At 36.3% G+C, this 24,309-nt stretch overlaps 1 protein-coding gene across 1 annotated transcript in view; it reads left to right on the forward strand.

Annotated features, from left to right (window-relative positions):
• The window catches only part of PTPRQ (protein tyrosine phosphatase receptor type Q), a 196,617-nt gene that overhangs the window by 40,212 nt on the left and 132,096 nt on the right, over positions 1 to 24,309 (forward strand). The window contains exons 17-19 of the mRNA XM_060025305.1: positions 2,474 to 2,594; positions 20,499 to 20,659; positions 21,353 to 21,498. Coding sequence (XP_059881288.1) covers positions 2,474 to 2,594; positions 20,499 to 20,659; positions 21,353 to 21,498 — 428 coding nt within the window. The remainder of the gene's footprint in view (positions 1 to 2,473; positions 2,595 to 20,498; positions 20,660 to 21,352; positions 21,499 to 24,309) is intronic.

Here is a 24,309-nt window from a genome sequence, read left to right on the forward strand (position 1 = left end):
TATATGAAGGACCCTAGACCCGTAGTGAACATATATTTTGAACAGGCAGTTTATTACCACTCAAGTCAATAGTTGCAAATTATACTATGCATCCAAATTACCTGGGCTGTTAAAAATGCAGAGTCATGGTAAACTTCCATCTAAGTCCTTGGCCCAGTTATTGATATAATTGCTACGGAATAGGGTGAAGAACAAGACCTCTTTTAGAAAAATTATAGCAAATCTAGAATGGATAAAGGCTGAGAAGCTTTGCTTTATTGGGTAGTAGGAGCTCCTTGCTTTCACGGAGCTTGAAGTTCAACAAAAGAGATCTAAATTTGACAAAGGTGTAGACAAGTAAATTTTTTTATTCTAATTACTGGTTTAAGTGTTCACCAGGACCAAAACCAAGGATCTTTAGCTACTCTGAAGCATCCAGGAAAATGTAGCTGATTAAGTTATGTTTAAACTGTGACCTGAAGACAGACGAGTAGAGGGAGGGTGAGGGATAGGAAAGATCATGCCAAGCAGAGTGAGTAAGAGCCTTAGGAAGACCCTTATCTATCCTCATATGCTCTGTCTTGATGACTTGGATAGATTGCAAAAGATATTGCATTTATTTAATCTAATTTTTCCAATTTCATTTTTTAAAACTGCAATTCTGAATACAAAGGTTATTTTAACAAATGCTAAAATGATTGAAACTTAGTCTGCTATAGTAGATATTCAGTATTTTATTTAAAAAGGCATGTTAGGGCTTCCCTGGTGGCGCAGTGGTTGAGAGTCCACCTGCCGTTGCAGGGGACGTGGGTTCGCGCCCCAGTCTGGGAAGATCCCACATGCCGCGGAGCGGCTGGGCCTGTGAGCCATGGCCGCTGAGCCTGCGCGTCCGGACCCTGTGCTCCGCAACGGGAAAGGCCACAACAGAGAGAGGCCTGCGTACCGCAAAAAAAAAAAAAAAAAAAAAAGCGTGTTAATTACATTTATTTAGCAATAAAATGTTTTACATAAAAAAACCCAAGAATATATTGAAGATTAAATATAAAACACCAAAAACTGATATTCCACATAAACATCTTAAAGCATATTATAGAAGAAAAGTGCTCAGTTACAACATATAATATTCTATATCAGTACTAGTTTTGATTAAAATTCTTTTTTTCCAATAATAAACAAAAGTTAAGTTTTGCAATGATATTCAGAAAAAAAGTATTCTAGGTTTTTGTTTTGACAGATGAAAGAGAGTTCTTGGTTAGAGGTAATTCATATCTTGGGAAACAGACATCTCCAAATGATATATGGATTCTTGTGATAATCAATATTTGTTAGCATTTTTATTATAGTGCCAGTGAGAATACCAACTGAAAATATAAATTAGCTGTCACTTATTCTATAGAACTCATAAAGCTTTTCTCTGTTCAATAAATTTTTTTAAAAAAACTGTTGTTACCAAAATAATGAAAACACACACACGTATGTGTACACTATAGTGGGGATTACTCAGAAAATCAGAAAGAAAATATAATAATTCAGGCAGCATTTTCTCCAAATTATTGGAAAAAGTGATTTGCACAAATACTAATCTATGACATTGTTCAAAGATCTGAATAAATTCTTGGAATTTCTATTAGCTATGAGTCTACTTTCCATGCATAACTAAAACAATGATCAAAATTGTAGTAATTTATACCCTTTTACGTGTAAAAAAATTGTGTTAATATTCTAAGACATTACTATGCTGTTATACAGGAGCTGAGAAGTGCCATTCTAAATGTTTTATCTAAGTGGAAATATAAACTTGCTAATTAGTTTACAGTAATTTTTTTAGTGTTTATTCAATTCAGAATGGCTAAAATATTTAAATCCTTACACTATTATAGCACAATTAGAAGTAGACCCTAAAATGTCTATATTCTTGTTTATGTGCTACATTGGCATTTCCTTTGTAACCCATTCAATTTTGAAGACTCAACAGATTTTGATATTATTTTGCAGTTTAATGACGCTACTGAAATTGAGGAATGTAGTTTTCATTTGTGAGGTCCGTCATTTTAATTGCTCTCACAATGTTATACTTATCACTTTCCCACTTCTTGGATGCATGTTTTTTCCCCATCTCTTTTTATTGTTTGTGGAGCTCTTTTATTGTATATTTATTCACCCCAACCAATAGTTTTATTTTTATTAGAGGATGATAATTTACCAAGATGTACTTGAACAGTAGGTAAATCACAATGACATAGCCCTTGTTCTTTTTTTCTCATGAAATATTTTTTTCCATTGAATCACAGAAACAGATGTTCTAACACCACCATGCAAAATCTTCTTTTATCATCTCATTTTGAAAGTAAACAGTCTCTCAAGCCCATGGAGAAAGGCACTGTACCTGATTCATTTACCAGAAAGTTCATAATAAAAATTTTGTGCATTTCTATTTTAACTTTTTCTTATATATGTTTAATAAAATGCATTATCATATATTCTAACTTTTCAGCTCCTGATTCTCCCCCACAAGACTTCTCTCTAAAACAGTTGTCTGGTGTCACGGTAAAGTTGTCATGGCAACCACCCCTGGAGCCAAATGGAATTATCCTCTATTACACAGTTTATGTCTGGTAAGAATTTTTTTCTTTTTTGGAAATAGTTCTGAGAACAAGTATTAATCTGTAACATAATAGGAATGCAGTTTTTAAATTTCAGATTGTGAAGGTACATTAGGAATCTGATTATTAATAGGCTAGTTAATATGCCTTTATTAAGAAACAACTTTTTCCTATATTACATAGAGGTCCAAGCATAGTCAGATAATGATTTTTGTAACCAAAACAAAAAACTGTGTATTATGTGCAATTATACTAAAATTCTGCTCTTCAGAGTCATGGACTGGTCAGCTTATGTGACTACAAGTGAATACAGAGGCTTTCAGTTTTACTCCAATATTCTCTGTGCCACTGTCTCTTTAAGTTTCCTTGAGCAGAATAATTAAACTAAAATTTAACTAAAAGATATTTCTCCAGAAATCGATTATTTAAGGTCAATTTTCTATTGAGATGTAAGCAGTATATTTATTTTTTACTGATCACCTTTACCCTAATTGCCTATTTATGAGTCAATCATGAAAAAGATGTAATCCTATAGTGCTTCTCATCAATTAACAACATGGCTATATTGCTTCATGAAAGCTCAACAGATAAAAATGCTTACTTTGATCTAATATAAATCCTCGTAAAAGGATTCACCATTCAATAACATATTTCCTAGTGTATTTTAAATATTTCAACTCAGGAAATACAATTTACATAATGCTTTATAGAACATAGGCATTTCTTACTTTTGTATTCCTCACTTGGAAGGTCCATCATTGAGTAAGAGGCTATGGTGTTTTTAAAAAGTCTATTCTTCTCTTTCCTAAATTAAGATTTCCTGCCCCCCCAATGCCTGTTTATACCCTTTGCATACTGCTCCTTAGGACATGTCCTGTATTATTCATTGCCTGATTAGTAGTCATTTTGCTTACTATTTGGCAAAATTGGGAGTGACATGAGGGATGTTAGTGGGAAGAGAAGCAGTGAGAAGAAGGTAACCATTCCCCTCTATTACCCTACTCATTCATTTATCGATTCAGTTTTTCATTCCTTCATTCAGTAATATTGATAGAGTATCTATTTACCTGTGAAAGGCCCCTGCCCTCAAGGAGCTCATATTCTAAAGAGATAAGTGGATTATATACCCAGAAATTTAAAAATGAGGGGAAATTGGGGGAAAGAGGGCTACTGTTCATAGAGTGCTTTGGAAGTCCTCTTTGAAGAAGTGGCATTGAGTTGTGGTCTGAATGCCAAGAAGGAGCTTCTCGTCAAGAGAAGATCTGCAGGAGGAGGGAACATCAACCGCATAGGCTCGGTGGGGGACACACTTGTCATTTTGAAGACCATAGAGGAGGTCAGTGTTGTCGGAGAGAGAGAGAGGAGAGTTATCCTGGAGGGTAGGAGGCCAAAAAAGGTCAGGAGCTAAGCCACTGTAAGGATTTCGTTTTCATTTCAGTTGTAATGGGACTTACTAGAGAATTTCAAGCACCTTGGATACTTTATGGAGAATGAATTGCAGGAGGCAAAAGTGTTAACAGCGTTACTAGGTAGGAGATAAGGAGTCTGGGCCGTGGATGATGCTGGGATGAAGGAAAGGAGTGGGCAGCTTTTTATAACATTTAGGAAGAAGAGTTGATAGGATTTGGTGAATGGATTGGCTGTGAGAACGAAAAAAAAAAAGAAACAAATGAATGGAATCAATGATGACTTCTAGATTTTTTTTTCTTTCTTTTTTTTAATGTTTATTTATTTTCTTATTAGTCATCCATTTTATACACATGAGTGTATACATGTCAATCCCAATCTCCCAATTCATCACACCCCCACCCCCACCCGTCAGCTGCTTGCCCCTCTTGCTGTCCATACGTTTGTTCTATACATCTGTGTCTCAATTTCCGCTCTGCAAACCGGATCATCTGTAACATTTTCTGGGTTCCACATATATGCGTTAATATACAATATTTGTTTCTCTATTTCTGACTACCTCACTCTGTATGACAGTCTCTAGATGCATCCCTGTCCCTACAAATGACCCAATTTTGTTCCTTTTTATGGCTGAGGAATATTCCATTGTATATATGTACCACACCTTCTTTATCCATTCGTCGCTGTCGATGGGCATTATGGTTGCTTCCATGACCTGGCTATTGTAAATAGTGCTGCAATGAACATTGTGGTACACGACTCTTTTTGAATTATGGTTTTCTCAGGGTATATGTTCAGTAGTGGGATTGCTGGGTCATATGGTAATTCTATTTTCAGTTTTTTAAGGAAGCTCCATACTGTTCTCCATAATGGCTGTATCAATTTACATTCCAACCAACAGTGCAAGAGGGTTCCCTTTTCTCCACACCCTCTCCAGCATTTATTGTTTGTAGATTTTCTGATAATGCCCATTCTAACTGGTGTGAGGTGATACCTCATTGTAGTTTTGATTTGCATTTCTCTAATAATTAGTGATGTTGAGCAGCTTTTCATGTGCTTCTTGGCCATCTGTATATCTTCTTTGGAGAAATGTCTGTTTAGGTCTTCTGCCCATTTTTGGATTGGGTTGTTTGTTTTTTGGTTATTGAGCTGCATGATCTGTTTATATATTTTGGAGATTAATCCTTTGTCCATTGATTCATTAGCAAATATTTTCTCCCATTTGACGGTTGTCTTTTTGTCTTGTTTATGGTTTCCTTTGCTATGCAAAAGCTTTTAAGTTTCATTAGGTCCCATTTGTTTATTTTTGGTTTTATTTCCATTACTCTAGGAGGTGGATCAAAAAATATCTCGTTGTGATTTATGTCAAAGAGTTTTTCCTATGTTTTCCTCTAAGAGTTTTATAGTGACCAGTCTTACCTTTAGGTCTCGAATCCATTTTGAGTGTATTTTTGTGTATGGTGTTAGGGAGTGTTGTAATTTCATTCTTTTACATGTAGCTGTCCAGTTTTCCCAGCACCACTTATTGAAGAGACTGTCTTTTCTCCATTGTATATCCTTGTCTCCTTTGTCATAGGTTAGTTGACCATAGGTCGTGGGTTTATCTCTGGGCTTTCTATCCTGTTCCACTGATCTATATTTCTGTTTTTGTGCCAGTACCATATTATCTTGACTACTGTAGCTTTGTGGTATAGTCTGAAGTCAGGGAGTCTGATTCCTCCAGCTCCGTTTTTTTCCCTCAAGACTCCTTTGGCTATTCGGGGTCTTTTGCATCTCCATACAAATTTTAAGATGATTTGTTCTAGTTCTCTAAAACATGCTATTGGTAATTTGATAGGGATTGTATTGAATCTGTAGATTGCTTTGGATCATATAGTCATTTTCACAAAATTGGTTCTTCCAATCCAAGAACATGGTATATCTCTCCACCTGTTGGCATCATCGTTAATTTCTTTCATCAGTGTCTTATAGTTTTCTGCATACAGGTCTTTTGTCTCCCTAGGTAGGTTTATTCCTAGGTATTTTATTCTTTTTGTTGCAGTGGTAAATGGGAGTGTTTCCTTAATTTCTCTTTCAGATTTTTCGTCATTAGCGTATAGGAATGCAAGAGATTTCCGTGCATTAATTTTGTATCCTGCAACTTTACCAAATTCATTGATTAACTCTAGTAGTTTTCTGGTGGCATCTTTAGGATTCTGTTTGTATAGTATCATGTCATCTGCAAACAGTGACAGTTTTACTTCTTCTCCAATTTGTATTATTTCTTTTTCTTCTCTGATTGCTGTGGCTAGGACTTCCAAAACTATGTTGAATAATAGTGGTGAGAGTGGACATCTTTGTCTTGTTCCTGATCTTAGAGGAAATGCTTTCAGTTTTTCACCATTGAGAATGATGTTTGCTGTGGGTTTGTCGTATATGGCCTTTATTATGTTGAAGTAGGTTCCCTGTATGCCCACTTTCTGGAGAGTTTTTATCATAAATGGGTGTTGAATTTTGTCAAAAGTTTTTTCTGCATCTATTGAGATGATCATATGGTTTTTATTCTTCAATTTGTTAATATGGTGTGTCACATTGATTGATGTGCGTATATTGAAGAATCCTTGCATCTCTGGGATAAATCCCACTTGATCATGGTGTATGATCCTTTTAATGTGCTGTTGGATTCTGTTTGCTAGAGTTTTGTTGAGGATTTTTGCATCTATATTCATCAGTGATAGTGGTCTGTAATTTTCTTTTTTTGTAGTATCTTTGTCTGGTTTTGGTATCAGGGTGATGGTGGCCTCGTAGAATGAGTTTGGGAGTGTTCCTTCCTCTGCAATTTTTTGGAAGAGTTTGAGAAGGATGGGTGTTAGCTCTTCTCTAAATGTTTGATAGTATTTACCTGTGAAGCCATCTGGTCCTGGGCTTTTGTTTGTTGGAAGATTTTTAATCACAGTTCAATTTCACTACTTGTGATTGGTTTGTTCATATTTTCTATTTCTTCCTGGTTTAGCCTTGGAAGGTTATACGTTTCTAAGAATTTGTCCATTTCTTCCAGGTTGTCCATTTTATTGGCATAGAGTTGCTTGTAGTTGTCTCTTAGGATGCTTTGTATTTCTGCAGTGTCAGTTGTAACTTCTCCTTTTTCATTTCTAATTTTATTGATTTGAGTCCTCTCCCTGTTTTTCTTGATGAGTCTGGCTAATGGTTTATCAATTTTGTTTACCTTCTCAAAGAACCAGCTTTTAGTGATCTTTGCTATTGTTCTCTTTGTTTCTGTTCCATTTATTTCTGCTCTGATCTTTATGATTTCTTTCGTTCTGCTAACTTTGGGATTTGTTTGTTCTTCTTTCTTTAGTTCCTTTACGTGTAAGGTTAGATTGTTTGAGATTTTTCTTGTTTCTTGAGGTAGGCTTTTATAGCTATAAACTTCCCTCTTAGAACTGCTTTTGCTGCATCCCATAGGTTTTGGATCGTCGTATTTTCATTGTCATTTGTCTCTAGGTATTTTTTGATTTCCTCTTCGATTTCTTCAGTGATCTCTTGGTTATTTAATAACATATTGTTTAGCCTCCATGTGTTTGTGTTTTTTACGTTTTTTTCCCTGTAATTCATTTCTAATCTCATAGCGTTGTGGTCAGAAAAGATGCTTGATATGATTTCAATTTTTTTAAATTTACTGAGGCTTGATTTGTGACCCAAGGTGTGATCTATCCTGGAGAGTGTTCCATGCGCACTTGAGAAATAAGTGTAATCTGCTGTTTTTGGATGGAATGTCCAATAAATATCAATTAAATCTATCTGGTCTATTGTGTCATTTAAAGCTTGTGTTTTCTTATTAATTTTCTGTCTGGATGGTCTGTCCATTGGTGTAAGTGAGGTGTTAAAGTCCCCCACTAGTATTGTGTTACTGTCGATTTCCTCTTTTATAGCTGTTAGCAGTTGCCTTATATATTGAGGTGCTCCTATGTTGGGTGCTTAAATATTTAGAATTGTTATATCTTCTTCTTGGATTGATCCCTTGATCATTATGTAGTGTCCTTCCTTGTCTCTTGTAACATTCTTTGTTTTAAAGTCTATTTTATCTGATATGAGTATAGCTACTCCAGCTTTCTTTTGATTTCCATTTGCATGGAATATCTTTTTCCATCCCCTCACTTTCAGTCTGTATGTGTCCCTAGGTCTGAAGTGTGTCTCTTGTAGACAGCACATATATGGGTCTTTTATATCCATTCAGCCAGTCTGTGTCTTTTGGTTGGAGCATTTAATCCATTCACGTTTAAGGTAATTATCGATATGTACGTTCCTAATACCATTTTCTTAATTTTGGGGGGGTTTGTTTTTGAAGGTCCTTTTCTTCTCTTGTGTTTCCTACTTAGAGAAATACCTTTAGCATTTATTGTAGAGCTGGTTTGGTTGTGCTGAATTCTCTTAGCTTTTGCTTGTCTGTAAAGCTTTTGATTTCTCCATCGAATCTGAATGAGATCCTTGCCAGTTAGAGTAATCTTGGTTGTAGTTTCTTCCATTTCATCACTTTAAGTATATCATGCCACTCCCTTCTGGCTTGTAGAGTTTCTGCTGAGAAATCAGCTGTTAACCTTATGGGAGTTCCCTTGTATGTTATTTCTCGTTTTTCCCTTGCTGCTTTCAATAATTTTTCTTTGTCTTTAATTTTTGCCAATTTGATTAGTACGTGTCTTGGTGTGTTTCTCCTTGGGTTTATCCTATATGGGACTCTCTGTACTTCCTGGACTTGTGTGGCTGTTTCCTTTCTCATGGTAGGGAAGTTTTCAACTATATTCTCTTCAGATATTTTTTTGGGTCCTTTCTCTCTCTCTTCTTCTCTGGGACCCCTATAATGTGAACTTTGTTGCATTTAATGTTGTCCCAGAGGTCTCTTAGGCTGTCTTCATTTCTTTTCATTCTTTTTCCTTTATTCTGTTCCACAGCAGTGAATTCCACCATTCTGTCTTCCAGGTCACTTATCCGTTCTTCTGCCTCAGTTATTCTGCTATTGATTCCTTCTAGTGTAGTTTTCATTTCAGTTATTGTATTGTTCATCTCTGTTTGTTTGTTCTTTAATTCTTCTAGTTCTTTGTTAAACATTTCTTGCATCTTCTTGATCTTTGCCTCCATTGTTTTTCTGAGGTCCTGGATCATCTTCACTATCATTATGCTGAATTATTTTTCTGGAAGGTTGCCTATCTCTACTTCATTTAGTTGTTTTTCTGGGGTTTTATCTTGTTCCTTCATCTGGTACATAGCCCTCTGCCTTTTCATCTTGTCTGTCTTTCTGTGAATGTGGTTTTTGTTACACAGGCTGCAGGATTGTAGTTCTGCTTGCTTCTGCTATCTGCCCTCTGGTGGATGAGGCTATCCAAGAGGCTTGTGGAAGTTTCCTGATGGGAGGGACTGGTGATGGGTAGAGCTGACTGTTGCTCTGGTGGGCAGAGCTCAGTAAAACTTAATCTGCTTGTCTGCTGATGGGTGGGACTGGGTTCTCTCCCTGTTGGTTGTTTGACCTGAGGCGACCCAACACTGGAGCCTACCCAGGCTCTTTGATGGGGCTAATGGGGGACTCTGGGAGGGCTCACGCCAAGGAGTACTTCCCAGAACTTCTGCTGCCAGTGTCCTTGTCCCTTGTTGAGCCAGAGTTGACCCATGCCTCTGCAGGAGACCCTCCAACACTAGCAGGTAGGTCTGGTTCAATTTCCTTTGGGGTCACTGCTCCTTCCCCTGGGTCCCGATGCTCACACTACTTTTTGTGTGCCCTCCAAGAGTGGAGTCTCTGTTTCCCCCAATCCTGCCGAAGTCCTGCAATCAAATCCCGCTAGCCTTCAAAGTCTGATTCTCTAGGAATTCCTCCTCCCGTTGCCAGGTCCCCAGGTTGGGAAGCCTGACGTGTGGCTCAGAACCTTCACTCCAGTGGGTGGACTTCTGTGGCATAAGTGTTCTCCAGTTTGTGAGTCACCCACCCAGCAGTTATGGGATTTGATTTTACTGTGATAGCGCTCCTCCTACCGTCTCATTGAGGCTTCTCCTTTGTCTTTGCATTCCGGTGTTCTCCAAAGAGGGAGTGAGAGCATGTCCTTTTACTCTGCCATTTTGAACCAATCTCGACTTCTAGATTTTTGAATCAAAGGGTGATAACTCTGAGATTTTTGACACCATTTTGCTAAGTTAGAAGTAAAATTGAAAGTGAAAAAAAATAATGAAAATGAGAATCAAGACTTTTCTGGCTGGGGTTCCAGCCCTACACTTGTGAGAACAATGTCATTACTCTGTATGCAGTTGTCGCACAGCGATCATGCTGTGTGGGTTCAACTCCCCAGTAGTGCTTTTTCTCTCCTTTGATATCCCTTTTTTGTCTCTCTTCCTAAGATGGATTATAGATAAAGGGGAAGCTCACTGAAAGTAGGATGAGGGGATCTCAAGTCTGGGATATGGTAGCTCTTCTCACCTGGCTTTTGGGAATCATCCTGGGACCCATCTCCCATCATAGCTTCTAGTTTCAAGGTTTTTATTTTCTGTTTTAGCCTTGATCCAGCCTCAGGCTTATTCTAGTGCCCTGGCTCTCTCAGCATGTCTGTCTCAACCCTCAGGTAGCTAGATGCTCTTGGTCATTTTCTCTGAACCAATCTGTAGTGTGCAGGACTGGGAAGGTGGCTTCCACACTGTTCCCTAGCTCTGGATGGTCTGTTAGAAGAGCCCTTAGATCTTACGGGGACATAAGTAATTACTGGACATAATTACTTACTAGACATAAGTAATGCCATATGAAAGATATATTTTCTAAGAGGTTTGCCATTTTCCTTTCCATCCTGAGAAGAAGGAGCTCTACGCTGGTATTTCTTTCACAAACCTATTTGTCTTCACCACACTACCCTCAACTTAAGATCCCAGGACACTCCTGTCTGAAGACTTTGTCCTGTTCTTTCTCTCACCTTTTCTTAGTGGAGCAAAACTTTTTCTTGTTCTTGACTGTTGAAAGCTTTCTTTTTGCATATACTTCTTCCTTTCTATACCATGACTTATTATAAAACTTTATGGTCTAAAATCATGCAGGATTGACTCTCGATGTGGAAAGAGAATGTAAAAAACACTTTTTCCTCAGTAGAACTTCGCTTTATCTTACACACACACACACACACACACACACACACACACACACACACACACACACACACACACACACACACACACACACACTGGGAGGGAGAGGGCGAGAGGAGAGAGAGAGAGACAGAAAGAGATTGAGATCCTATCTGCTTCAAGATCTGGTTTGTTAATTGCTGTATCTGGAACAGAAAACTTCCTGGCTCATAATTGAAGCTAGATATTTGTTGAATGGATGAATGAATGAAGAATATATTTTAAGAGTTAAAAACTTAATATAGACTTACTAGCTTTTCATTTCTGGCATAAGCGTAGTGATGCTTTTCCAGACAATAAATACCTTCAATTGAATAGAATTAGGTCTTACAAAGAAAAAACAAAGAAGGAAAAACACCTTAACATTTTAAAGAATATTATCTATAATAGACTGAAATATATAAATGGTAATGGAGTATATACAGAGATATTTTTAAATTTCTAGCATCTTCTTCCCTAAGATACCTGTTGGAACCACTATAATTAAAGGGATAGTCATAATCTTAGGTGCTTTCGTATCACTGTCACTAATCACTAATACTTTTTTTGAACTCTTGCTGTATCAGTTTTACTGGAGAGAATAGGAGGCATGTATCACTATATAATGGACATGCATTCTGAGTCAGAGAGACATAGGTTTGAGTCATGACACAGCCACTAAATTATCTGTGTTGTTCTCTTAAAATACTGTATAAGTGGTGGCTATCTTTATTGGCAGAGTTCCTGTTTCAGGGGTCCATATTTCTCTCACAGTTCTCAATTTCCATTATTTTAGTTCTTTCAATAACTACTAACTTCTTTGAAAAACAACATCTTTGGATATTTGCTGTTTTCAGCAAATTGCAGGTTACCTGTTATATTTGTTATACTGGTGACTCCTCCCTTTGTCATGAGTATTTCTTTACAAAATAGCTCATGAGGGTTACTGTGCAATCATTGTATAACCACTGCTATGTGAATCACATTTGATTTGTAGATGGCATGTTCAGAAATCTTCTTTAACCCATTGCATTTTATATAAGTTTATTTATTTATTTATTTTTGGCTGTGTTGGGTTTTCGTTGCTGCTTGCAAGCTTTCTCTAGTTGCTGTGAGTGGGGCTACTCTTTATTGCGGTGTGCAGGCTTCTCACTGCAGTGGCTTCTCTTGTTGCGGAGCACGGGCTCTAGGCGCACAGGCTTCAGTAGTTGTGGTGTGTGGGCTCAGTAGTTGTGGCTCGCGGACTCCAGAGCTCAGGCTCAGTAGTTGTGGTGCATGGGCTTAGTTGCTCTGCAGCATGTGGGATCTTCCCGGACCAGGACTCAAACCCGTGTCCCCTGCATTGGCAGGCGGATGCTTAACCACTGTGCCACCAGGGAAGTCCTGACCCATTGCATTTTAAAATAATGTTTTCTTTTAAAGTTTGCTTTGTGAAATAACTTTTGTCATCTAAGTAGCGCTTTTTCTTCAGTAATACTGGTAAATTATGTTTATATGGTTTCAAATGAGAAGCAATCCTTTCATTCCTAGGGCGGCCACCATTAAATAAATGAATTTCTACTAGAGCCCTCTAAGCTTATTCTTTTAATACACTTCGGATTGAGGTGTGGTATTCTAGTAGACTGATTATACAACTTATTTATTTATTTTATAGTTGAATTCAACTTTGATTTGTTTAGCAATTCATAATGTCAGTAAAATTTAACAGTAGTTTTCTTCCTCGTTTATAAAACTTTTAAGTGAGTGGCCCATAAGGTGTAGCTAAAAGACTGTGGAATGAAAGTGATGCTGAAAATTCTAGCTTATATACAAACCTTGGCCTTTAAATGTTTCTTGGTCTTCTTAGTAGTTGTTATGAGAAGTAACTTTGAATCAGTCAGTCTGACAAATGTTTATTAAACTCTGTGGGGAGATAAAAAATATATAGAACCTTAAAATAATTTAGACTAATTAGAGATAAAATATGCCCATGTGAGATAACTTAAAAATACTTGCTGAGCAATATATTAGGAAGTCAAAACAGTTTTACTGCAGCATTTTATTAAATGTCACTGGTCAAATGATTCCCCCTGTAGCATAAAAGCTTACCTTTGGAAATGGCTTTCATTATGCTAAAAAGATACGCTTAGTCCTATTTCTTCCACTTTTCTAAACGATTTTCCCTCTATTAAAACTACCTAATAGTTTGAACATATGATATAGATCAATAATCAGAATGGGGAGGGGGCTATTTCAAATTTCCTGAGTTCACCTCCCGTTTGGAATGAAGTTGGTAAAGGCAGATTGATAAGTCAGGAGAACATCTCAGTGGGAACAGTATATGAAGGCTTGGAGGCAGCATGAATGAACTTTGTCAAGAAGTTGATAAGGAGCATTGTAGACATGAAATAGTGGGGCGGGATTAGGATGGTGGGAGATACAAACACAGGTAGATGGAGGGGTTGAGTGTAAGGGTGCTTTTGATCATTTAACCTGAGGTTTCTAGTGGGATATTAAGAACTCTGTCTCAGCTCTTTTTTTGCTAATCATTTTCATGAATGACTCGGATGAAGCTTGGGTACCGAGGCGACAAGCAGGCTATTGGTAGGCCACCCACGCTTTGCTGGACCAGCAAACTGTTAATAAATTCTGAATAGAATTCCGTCAGTATAGTGAGTAGATATCTAGTGAAACTTCAACTTCCTTTGTTTCTTACAAAAATCAGAATTCTTTTGCCGTATTCCCCATGAAAATAAATCAGGAATTAAATAGAGGTGGTCTTTAGGTGGAGCATTTGCTTTGCAGTTTACCTCAGTTCCCACCACACTCTGTTTTAAATTCAATCATTTTAGTCATTTACTTTGCCTTTGTGGATCTTGAGTTTTTATACCTTCAATTTCAGGGGTCTTCTCATCCCATTTGTGAAATGTACAAAGCTAGGAAAGATTGTGATTGGGGAACAAAACATCTTGGAGAGCTAAAGAAAAGGACTCAAGAGGGATAGTGGAATAGTTAACATTTTGGGACAAATGCTGTGTTTGGTTTCTTACCTGTCACTTGCTTTTCATGACAAAACCTTGAAGTGAAGAATATTATCACCATTTTATAGTTGTGGAAATTAAGTCTTGATGAGGTTAAGGTGTTGATTAAGGTTACAGAACTAGAAGATGACAGAACTAGGATCATAACCAGATCTGTATTACTCTCAAATCATGCTTTCCCCAAATCACTAGGAATAAGTGTTATAATTAATTGCCCTTTGTTCTAAAAACTCAACAGTATGCTTATAGGATTGGGAAAGTCTTAGTTTGATAACAGCATTTGTGATTAAAGACTAATGGAGTTATAATAAATTAAGCTTAGTGCGTCAACTCATATGGCGTATTTCTACCAAAAAAAAATCACTGGCTTGATATTGGTCTGCATAGTTTCATGGACTTTATCCCTGTGAGAGCATGATCATACTGTTTTATGTGTAAACCAGTTGAATAACTGGTCCTCACAGTTACAATGGTAAATGGACAAAGCAGTCTTGTTCAGCAAGGAGTGATGATGATGGTGGAAATACTCAGGATCGAGGCATATGATAAACTATTAAATAATGGAAATAGGTGTTAGTCAAGATTCTTTTAGTTTCTAATGATTGCGCCCAACCTAAATTGGCTTAAGCAAAATAATGACATATTTAGCTGAAAAGTCCAGGGGTATACTAACTGGTTGTAGAAACTCAAATAATTTCATCAAGTGTGGTTAACAGCAAGAAGCTTGGTGTGGGCAACAGCAAGATGGCCCTGTGTCTTGAGTATAGTGGCACAGGAGGAAAGTGGAAAGAGATGAAACTGGAGGGGTAGGCAGGCCAGATACATGGAGACTTGAGGCTTGAATAAGGATCTCTCTCTCTCTCTCTCTCTCTCTCTCTCTCTCTCTCTCTCTCTCTCTCTCTCTCTCTCTCTCTCTCTCTCTCTCTCTCCCCCTCTCTCCCCCCTCCCTCCCTCCCTCCTTCCCTCCTTCCCTCCTTCCCTCCTTCCCTCCTTCCCTCCCTCCCTGTGTGTGTCTATCTAGAGAGAGAGAAGAATGAATCTCAGTATTGAATGGGATTTTTAAATTTTATTTTCATCACTCACCCAAAGATTACACCAAAGATTACACAGGAGAAAACATTCAAAAGACTTTCCATTACTCTTGGAATAAAATCCAAATGCTTTATTTTGGCCTGAGGGATTGTGTCTGTCCTCAGGGGATGAAATCTTTCTCCTCCAGCTTAAGTACAGTCCCTCCTCCTGTCTTGTGGACCCTAATTCCTACGTTGGCTTCAAGAGGATGGTTTATAAGTGTATAAGTGAGCTTCAACCTCATTCTCCTCTAATCTTATAAATGTGTCTTTTCTGCTAAATGCAAACAAGCAAAACAAAGTCAAACCAAATCAAATGAAATCAACCAGCCAAGCAAATGATGACAGCAGGAATAAGAGTAACAATAAATGAATACCCTACTTCGACTCAGACTTTCTCTGAGATTCTAGTAAAGCTTTAGGATCATAGAATATGCAGCTATTTATGCTAGTTTGGGGTTCTTTGATATGTAATTATTAACCTACTGATTCAATCCATCTATGAAGAGTAAATATTCTTGAGTAATTGCAACATAGAAGACCAGTGTCATTGGAGTGGGAAAATTAGTGAAGTTGCTGGGTCATGTGAGAGAGAAAATGATTTGATAGTCAAGTAAATGCATGTTGAAATTCTTTATTTTGGAGAGTGGTATTTAGTGAGTGAAAGGATTAGTGTAGAATATTTAGATAATAGCAGATTAAACTTTTAAAAATAAATTCATAGGAATGTACAGGAATGGGTGTATCATCAGGCTAGATTGCCCACATGGAACAAAATACCAAATGATGAAGATTAGAATTGAGACCATGACCTTCAAAGAGTCTCATACCTTGTCTAGGAAACCATTCATGTTCACAGTTAGGGAAATGGGGACTTTTGTTTAAGTCTTTCCATATGGTTTTGATATTCATGGTTCCTCTTAGGCAGTTGTTGCTTAGCATAGTCTTGATGTGATAAGAAATGAGCAAAGGAATTGGTAAAGCAGAGAAGAGAAACTGCTCTTAAGCTCTAGAATTTCCTTTATGCCCTAGATGTCAAAATGTGGTCTGTCTTTTGAAAAGAAGTGTAAATTAACTAGGAAATAACTTCATCTTAAAGACTCCATTAATTTCATCCCAATATGTTTTCTTGATGTTACCAATGAGTATAGACAAACAGAAAAACTCCATCTTATATTTATTCAGAATAATTTCAAAGTCATTCAAATTCTTTTGATTTCTCAAATTCAAAAAGGCTTTAGGGCTTCCCTGGTGACGCAGTGGTTGGGGGTCCGCCTGCCGATGCAGGGGACACGGGTTCGTGCCCCGGTCCGGGAAGATCCCACATGCCGCAGAGCGGCTGGGCCCGTGAGCCATGGCCGCTGAGCCTGCGTGTCCGGAGCCTGTGCTCTGCAATGGAAGAGGCCACAACAGTGAGAGGCCCGCGTACTGCAAAAAAAAAAAAAGGCTTTAAAAATGTTCTAATGAGTTTATAAGTTAAATCAGTAAAATGATAGCACTGAAGACTCCCCAAGTTTGTTTTTTCCCTCAGTTTGAAAATCTGCACTGCGTGGGAGGTTTGGCTGATTTTCTAAGTTATCTACTTTATAGGTTAAGTATTGTGTGACATTTATGGTCCTTCCATTTCCACACAGTTTATGGCTTTGGATATGTAAGAGTTAGACCTGCTCTGTCAGGTGGGCCTTCTCTCTTCCTCTTCCCTCCTCAACTCCCTATTCTACGCTCAAACCTCACAAACTTGCTTTCTAGTGAACAGCTTCCTGCATCTCTGGGGGCTGTGCTTTATTCTCCTTTTCTACTCTTGGATCACAATTAATTTCCTCACTCATTCTTTCTCTTTTTCTTTGCTTTTAGCCACTAGGGGAAAAATTACTGCCCTTAAGGGGATCACACTGTTATTAATAAATTGTTTTATAATTACTTACTGCTTTGTCTCTCTGTTTTGAGGGTAAGGCCTGTCTCTTACTCACTTAATAGTTCCTGACATATAATAGGTGCTCAAAGAATTTTGCTGAATTTTGTTGAATATTGATTGTATATATATCATCACTAAATACAGAAGGAGTGGGGAAGGTATCTATCTTTCTCAATTAGCAGCACTATAAAAGAACAATGCCTCCTTAACTCCCTGACATATACTGTATTCCATTTAAAAGACTAAAATAAAGTATATAAAAGAAAATGTATGAATAAGTTATTCCAAAAATTGGACTGCAAATGACCAATAAGAAGATAATCTGTTTTACTCATCATCAGAGGTGTGCAAATTAAATAAATGTTTCTGGTCAATTAAATTTGCAGAAATTAAGAAAATTAATATCCAGACAGGTGGTGAAAGTTTGCACACTTGCTGTGACTCCAGATAATAATGATTTATTAATTATCATTAAAATAAAGATTTTATAAAACCATTTGACTCAGTCACACTATTGGGAATTTAACCTGCAGAAATAAAAGTATTGTTATGGAAAGATATTTGAGTAAGAATGATTACTGCATCACTGATAGTAATATGAAAAAAAAGAGAAACAACCTAAATGTTAATTTATAGAGGGAAGGCTGAAGAAATATGCTATATCCAAATTAGGCAACTAAAAAGAAAATAATGGTATAGATTATTGTTATTAACATGAGAAAAATCAAGATATAGAACATATACTTTTATAAATGGAAATAAAACGCTGTAGTGGAACACATCATAATCCTATTATAATATTTTTAAACTAATAAGAACAAAACAGACATTTTAAAACTAAACCAGCTAAAACCAGGAGTAACAACTGATTCCAGCAGCGTCAAAGCTGGGTTTCTTATGCATGGGAGAAACTGTAGGATTGCCCATGAGATGGCTCTTCAGAGAGCAGAGAGCTCAGGCCTCAGCCCAGAGGTTTCTGTGTGTTTCCGCCAATCTGGCAGCAGCATAAGAGCAAGGAGGGTGGAGTTGGATCCTTGGGAACAGCGTCACTTCTCTTTCCTTTTCCTACTTCTGGGTTCTCAGTTTTATGGCAGACCATCTCTTATGTACCCAAGATACATTCTGAACTTGTACCAGAAGTTGAAGCTTCGATTGAAGATTATCTGTGCGCAGATATTTTTCTACCATAGTTATTAAAATATCAGCCACAACTCTAAACTACAAACGCCAAACAGACAAGACATAACAGTATTTGAAAAATTTTTGATAGCACTGTTTTGTCCCTGGAGATAAACTGGAGTAGATGTGGAAACTATACCTATGTATGCTGAGGTGGACTATTGAATTTGTTATTCAGATAATTTATAAAGACTATCTTCTTTTTACTGAAATATCCAGATATTTAAGACAAAATTTATGTTTGACCTGCATTTTCCAGGTAATTGCCTTGATTCTGTGTTACTTATGGAACATAATTGGGGTTTTTCTTATTGTAGGCAGATCCTTATCTGCACTATTTTGCTGTGAAGATCAGGGTAAGAAAGTAGTCATACAAGGCAGCAGATATTATTAAAAATATGCTTGAAAAGAAAGTTTTGAAACAGATATAATGCAATTAGGTTGCTTTAGCTAATTTCATAGCTTTAGAGATCTGAATTGGACTAGCTATACTGTAGTGTTCTAATGACCTGTGACCAATGACAGGAGTATGTAGTTGGGTAAAGTTTCTATGACAAGGCATCTTTCTCAGACTAATAACCTAATAGCCACAGCATTAAGGGTTTTAAAAGGTTCTCTCCTATAGTCTCAGTGAAGTCAAAGAGAGAACTCAGCTCTCCCTATGGCTTCTGAAAAAGGATGTCTGATGAAACTCTTTCAAATTACTGAATAGCCTGGCTAATCCTGCCTGTCTCTAATCTCATACTCTGAATCCATATTTCTCACCATGGTAAGCTTTCCAGCTATTTTTCAGATAACCATACTTATATTTGGAGTGAATTGATGCTTTTGTAATGGTAAAACCATGGCTGAAATGTATCTCTCTGTGGATATCCTTAATTCACTTAAAATCTGTTATTCCCCTTAATGATTCAAGGATTCAAATATTTCAGTGGTAAAGAAAGTGCATTTTATGTTCAGAGGGAATATCCATTTACCTCTCGGATGCCTTGTGCTTCGAAAGAAGAAAAAACTGAGATTACATGAGATTTGTATCTTTTCTGTGATATTACTCATATTTTCTTATCTAAATTCTTTAATAATTAATTTTTTTACATCTTTATTGGAGTATAATTGCTTTACAATGGTGTCTTAGTTTCTGCTTTATAACAAAGTGAATCAGTTATACATATACATATGTTCCCATATCTCTTCCCTCTTGCGTCTTCCTCCCTCCCTATCCCACCCCTCCAGGCGGTCACAAAACACCGAGCTGATCTCCCTGTGCTATGCAGCTGCTTCCCACTAGCTATCTGTCTTACGTTTGGTAGTGTATATATGTCCATGCCTCTCTCTCGCTTTATTGCTCTTAAAAATCAAAATTTCTTTTTAAAATGCATAGTTTTCAGTACCATTATATACATATTCATTCTTTAAATTCTAATCTATACCCAATTCTATGGAAACTGAATTAACATGACTGAAATTAATTGTAGTGCTGTATTACTTAGCAACAGTATGCTCTTTAGACATTTCCCCCCTCTCCTGGCATTTTGGTGCTTACTTGGAGAGTTTAAGTCAATATTTACTTTCTTTTCTGAAGTGATATTTCAGATACATTTAAGATTTTAATTGAGTGAGAGATGTGAGCTCTACTTTTTGCTTTCCTGTTATGTTGTACATACATTATTTTAAATCTTGTTTCTAATTACATAAATAAAGGATAACCCATACTCGTTATTTTAGATATTACTCTTCAGGTATTTATCATTTGAAATTGATTTGAATTGGTCTGAAGTAAATGTTACTTTTGTACAATATATGTAAAATGTGTTTGATAAATATATGGTATAAATTAGATTTTGCCAACACTTCAGTAGAACACATATTTGAACAACTAAAACATTCGTATGAAAAAGAATGCTGTAATTACTTTGAACACACAGAATTCCTAGAGAGCCATTAAAATCAGTCCAAGCAAACTCTGAATATGAACATTCTATTAACACTTGATTGAATTACTGGATATACTTGAAAACAAAAGAATTTACTCACTGAATTATTCTGAAATTCGTTCTTTTCAGCATTTCTGGATAAGTAGCATCTTTATCCCATTAATCCGGATTAATATCTGTGCATAAATGTTGCTTATTTTTAATGTACTTGTACTCAAAATGTATCTGTAACGTTTAATTTAAAGGTCAGTTGTGCAGATAATCCTTTATTTTCCTCTTAGGGACAGATCATCATTAAAGAACATTAATGTAACTGAAACATCATTAGAGTTCTCAGATTTGGACTATAATGTTGAATATAGTGCTTATGTAACAGCTAGCACCCGATTTGGTGAAGGGAAAACGAGAAGCAATATCATTAACTTTCGAACACCCGAAGGAGGTGAGTTCTTATGGATGTAGGCCAAGTAAAAGAATATCATACTCAGAAAAAAAATGTGTTAAATATAAATATGTCTTATTAAACCTAATATCTGTCACGGTTACATGCAAAATTGCTTTTTGCTCACTCTCTACCTATGTGATGTTAATCTCTCTGTGCCTCAATTTCCCATCTGTATTATGGAAACGATATGTTACCTACCTCACAGGGTCCTTATGAGGATTAAATGAATTTATATTTGTAAATGCACTCAGCACAGAACTCAACATTTAGTAAGCATTTAGTGTGTTTTTAAATGAAACGAAGTAAAATGCATGAAGTCGGCTCTCCGCCTTTGTCCTCTATTATTCAATTTCAAAATTGTAAATTAAATTAGAATTTCATATTATGCATTCTATATCGGTAACTTGTCATAATGTTGTTTTCAAATCTAGGGCAGTAGGCATGTTTTAGAACTGGGATAGTGTTTTATGAGTAAGAAATCCGTCTGTCTCTGCTTAGATATTGCTATGGTAGAGTGTTACGGGGATGGCCCAATGAGCCTTGTGGATTCCATTTCTGATTTCTAATTAGATATTATTCTTAGTTTTTAAACAATTATCATAACTAATCAAAGGCAGGTAACATTTAGAACATTTCACACATTTTTTAGAGACACAAGTACAGTTTTTTGTTCGATCATTTGTTTTCTAGCACCAAGTGATCCTCCCAAAGATGTTCATTATGCAAACCTCAGTTCTTCATCAGTACTTCTTTTTTGGACGCCTCCTTCAAAACCTAATGGGATTATACAATATTATTCTGTTTATTACAGGAATACTTCAGGAACTTTTGTGCAGGTAAGACCTGAGTTTTCTCCTGCTTCTTTACTTACATCCTTCAGCTCTGTTGATAAAGACTTGGCATGGTAGAAAAAGTTGCTTATTAGAATTTTGTGTAGACATTTTGTAGAACTGCCATTGACATAGAAAAATGTGGTGGAGAAATAAATACATTTTAAACTGTCTAAGCATGCACACATATACTCAAACACACACATGTTTCTCTATCAGCTTCAAATGTGTTACCAACAATGAAGCTGCCACCTTTTAAAAATTCTGTATATAAATATGGCCCTGAGTGCCTCTTCTCCAAGAAGTGTTCACTAGAGAGTTAATGGTTTCATTTACCCTCAATTATTTCTCAGCTAAAAAAAATTTCTTTTTGTTTGTATATAATATAAATAGTTTTCATGTTTGGATGTGTTTGTGTGTTTTTCTTCAATTCTAAAAAGATTTTCAGTTGTTAGCAGGAGGGCTTATCATCATCATGATCATCATCATTGCTTCGTATCAGATGTAATGAAACTATTAAAATGTGCTTATTTAACTTGAGGTATGCAAGGTTATAGGGTCGCACACTTTGCAGATGGACACTTTCTGAGATATGAACAATAACAGTTATAAAGATAGCTAAAGTGCATTTTGTTTAAAGAAATAGTTTTAATTTTTCAGCCAAATTCTTTTATTTCTCAACTGTTTCACAGAACTCTAGTAGATGAAAAGATTAAAACTGGACTGGTTGTGATTGAATCAGGAATGGGGAGAGTTGGAATATAACTTAGAAAACACTAATTTAGAAGAAATACTGCAATTTACAGAATATGTACCTTACTGATAGGGACTGTTGACTGCATGTTGATTATGACTCTGACCATTATTAAGTGTTTGCATCCTTTTAAGCAGAAGGAGGATAGAGATGAGTCTTATTAATTCTAAGTTGCCTAATTCCATTTGTGATTAACAACCCATGTGTAGCCACTAGAGTTCTTGTGAGCAGAAATCTCTGGGACTAAAGTATGACTTGATTTAGTACAGTTTAGGCTAATGAATAAGGTCAGAGCAGAACTTTGCAAGCTATCTTAGGCCTTACTCAGCAGTGAGTAAAAGACAGTCCAGAGTTTGGTTCTATTTTTATATTCTGCTCAAGGCCCTCTCAGAGTGGGACTGCATAAGAAAAGAGGATCTGTTTGTTTGTTTAACTCTGTACATCAAGCAATTTTTGCTCTTCCTTTTTGTTCTGTATTTGGGGAAGAATGGGGATCAGTGTGCAATTTATTTTTTTTTTACCACAATGTGTTTACAAATTTAATAATGTGTCATCATGTCATAGAGGCTATTCAAATTGCAGATTTTTTTCATGCATTTAACCAATATTCAGTATTCAAAATTCAGTAGTTCTGAATCTTAGCAAAGGTTTTGCCTCTGTACAGTTTACTTTATGGCTTGTCTCTGATTCAGTTTTGGTTCTCTTTGTCCACATCTAGGTAATCGAGTGTAAATGTTTAACTATGATTTCAACATGATTTTATGAATCTTCTTATTCAAACCTGAGTATATAATATGATACCATTTGCAATTCATCTATCTTAGAAAACGTAATCTTTTATTAAATTATCTTAAGAGTGCTTTTAGGTGTGACAGCTGCAAGAGGGCACACAGGCTAATGGTGTTAAAACATTTCTTATATTTCTTGAAGTTCATCCGTGCTTTAATTTATTTCTGAAGTTAACATTAAATATAGCATAAAAATCTTCACTACCTAATTTTCTATTTTGGATTGGTAGAATAGAAGAAATCCTCAAAATGAAAATTATATAGCAGAATAGATGTAGAGCTGTTTTCTTCCTTCTCTTTCTTCTTCCCATAGAACTTTGTGGCATATCTCATGCATGGCACATCATATTCTGCTTTCTATTCCTGGTATCTGCTACTTATCTTAGCTCCCTCATCCCATAGCAAATAACACGAAGAAAAGACTTGTGTGTGACGCTTGTCTTTCCATCCCCTGAAGTCCTCTGGTACAGTATGATAATGCTCAATAAATGTTTTAATCATAGAACGTAAAATTCTTACAACAGATCAACATTATTTTCAGTACTTAGTTATAATTTTGGAGCACTTGAGTTTGTTGTGAAGTGATCTTTCCTTCTTCTGACTTTGTGGAATTTAATCTCTTTGCTACTACTTGGCAATACATCTTGTCCCTCCTCCAATTGTGGTATATTAACTCTTCTACATTTTAACATTTACCCACTTATGTCTCCTCAGTTTGCCTGACATAGTGTCTTTTATTAAAAAGTGTTAAATGAGTACTGGCTGATTAATCAAATTTGAGAAGTTTTTACTAAATACCTTCTGACTGCATTCATATACACAAAGAATAAACCTTAATTAGATAGTTTGAGCCACAAGACATTTTTTCCAAAAATAAATAGGTGAATGGAATAATCATCTGGATAATTGGTATAATTCTAACTTTGTTACATGTCTGTGCATGTTTACTCACACTCAGCATGAATAACTTCTGGGTGATTAAAAATAATTTGTTACTTAATATTGTCATCAAGGTAGGTCATAGGTAGTCGGAATAAATTTTATAGCAAAGAAAAGTCAAAAAGCTCTATTAATATTTTAAGAGAGAATTTATGTAAGCCAGTTATGCCATGTGTAAAGTAGATGTGTTGGAAGATATTAAGTTCACAGATCATATTTTGTGTGAGATTAAATATGTTTTAACTTGTCTGTTCCTAAATAAGTCACCACAAAAGTAAAATAGATCTTTTCTGACACTTACTCTCCCCCACTCCCTATACTGGGAAAGAACCACAA

The sequence above is a fragment of the Delphinus delphis genome, chromosome 11 (assembly GCF_949987515.2).
Source record: "Delphinus delphis chromosome 11, mDelDel1.2, whole genome shotgun sequence".
NCBI classification, from domain to species: domain Eukaryota; kingdom Metazoa; phylum Chordata; class Mammalia; order Artiodactyla; family Delphinidae; genus Delphinus; species Delphinus delphis.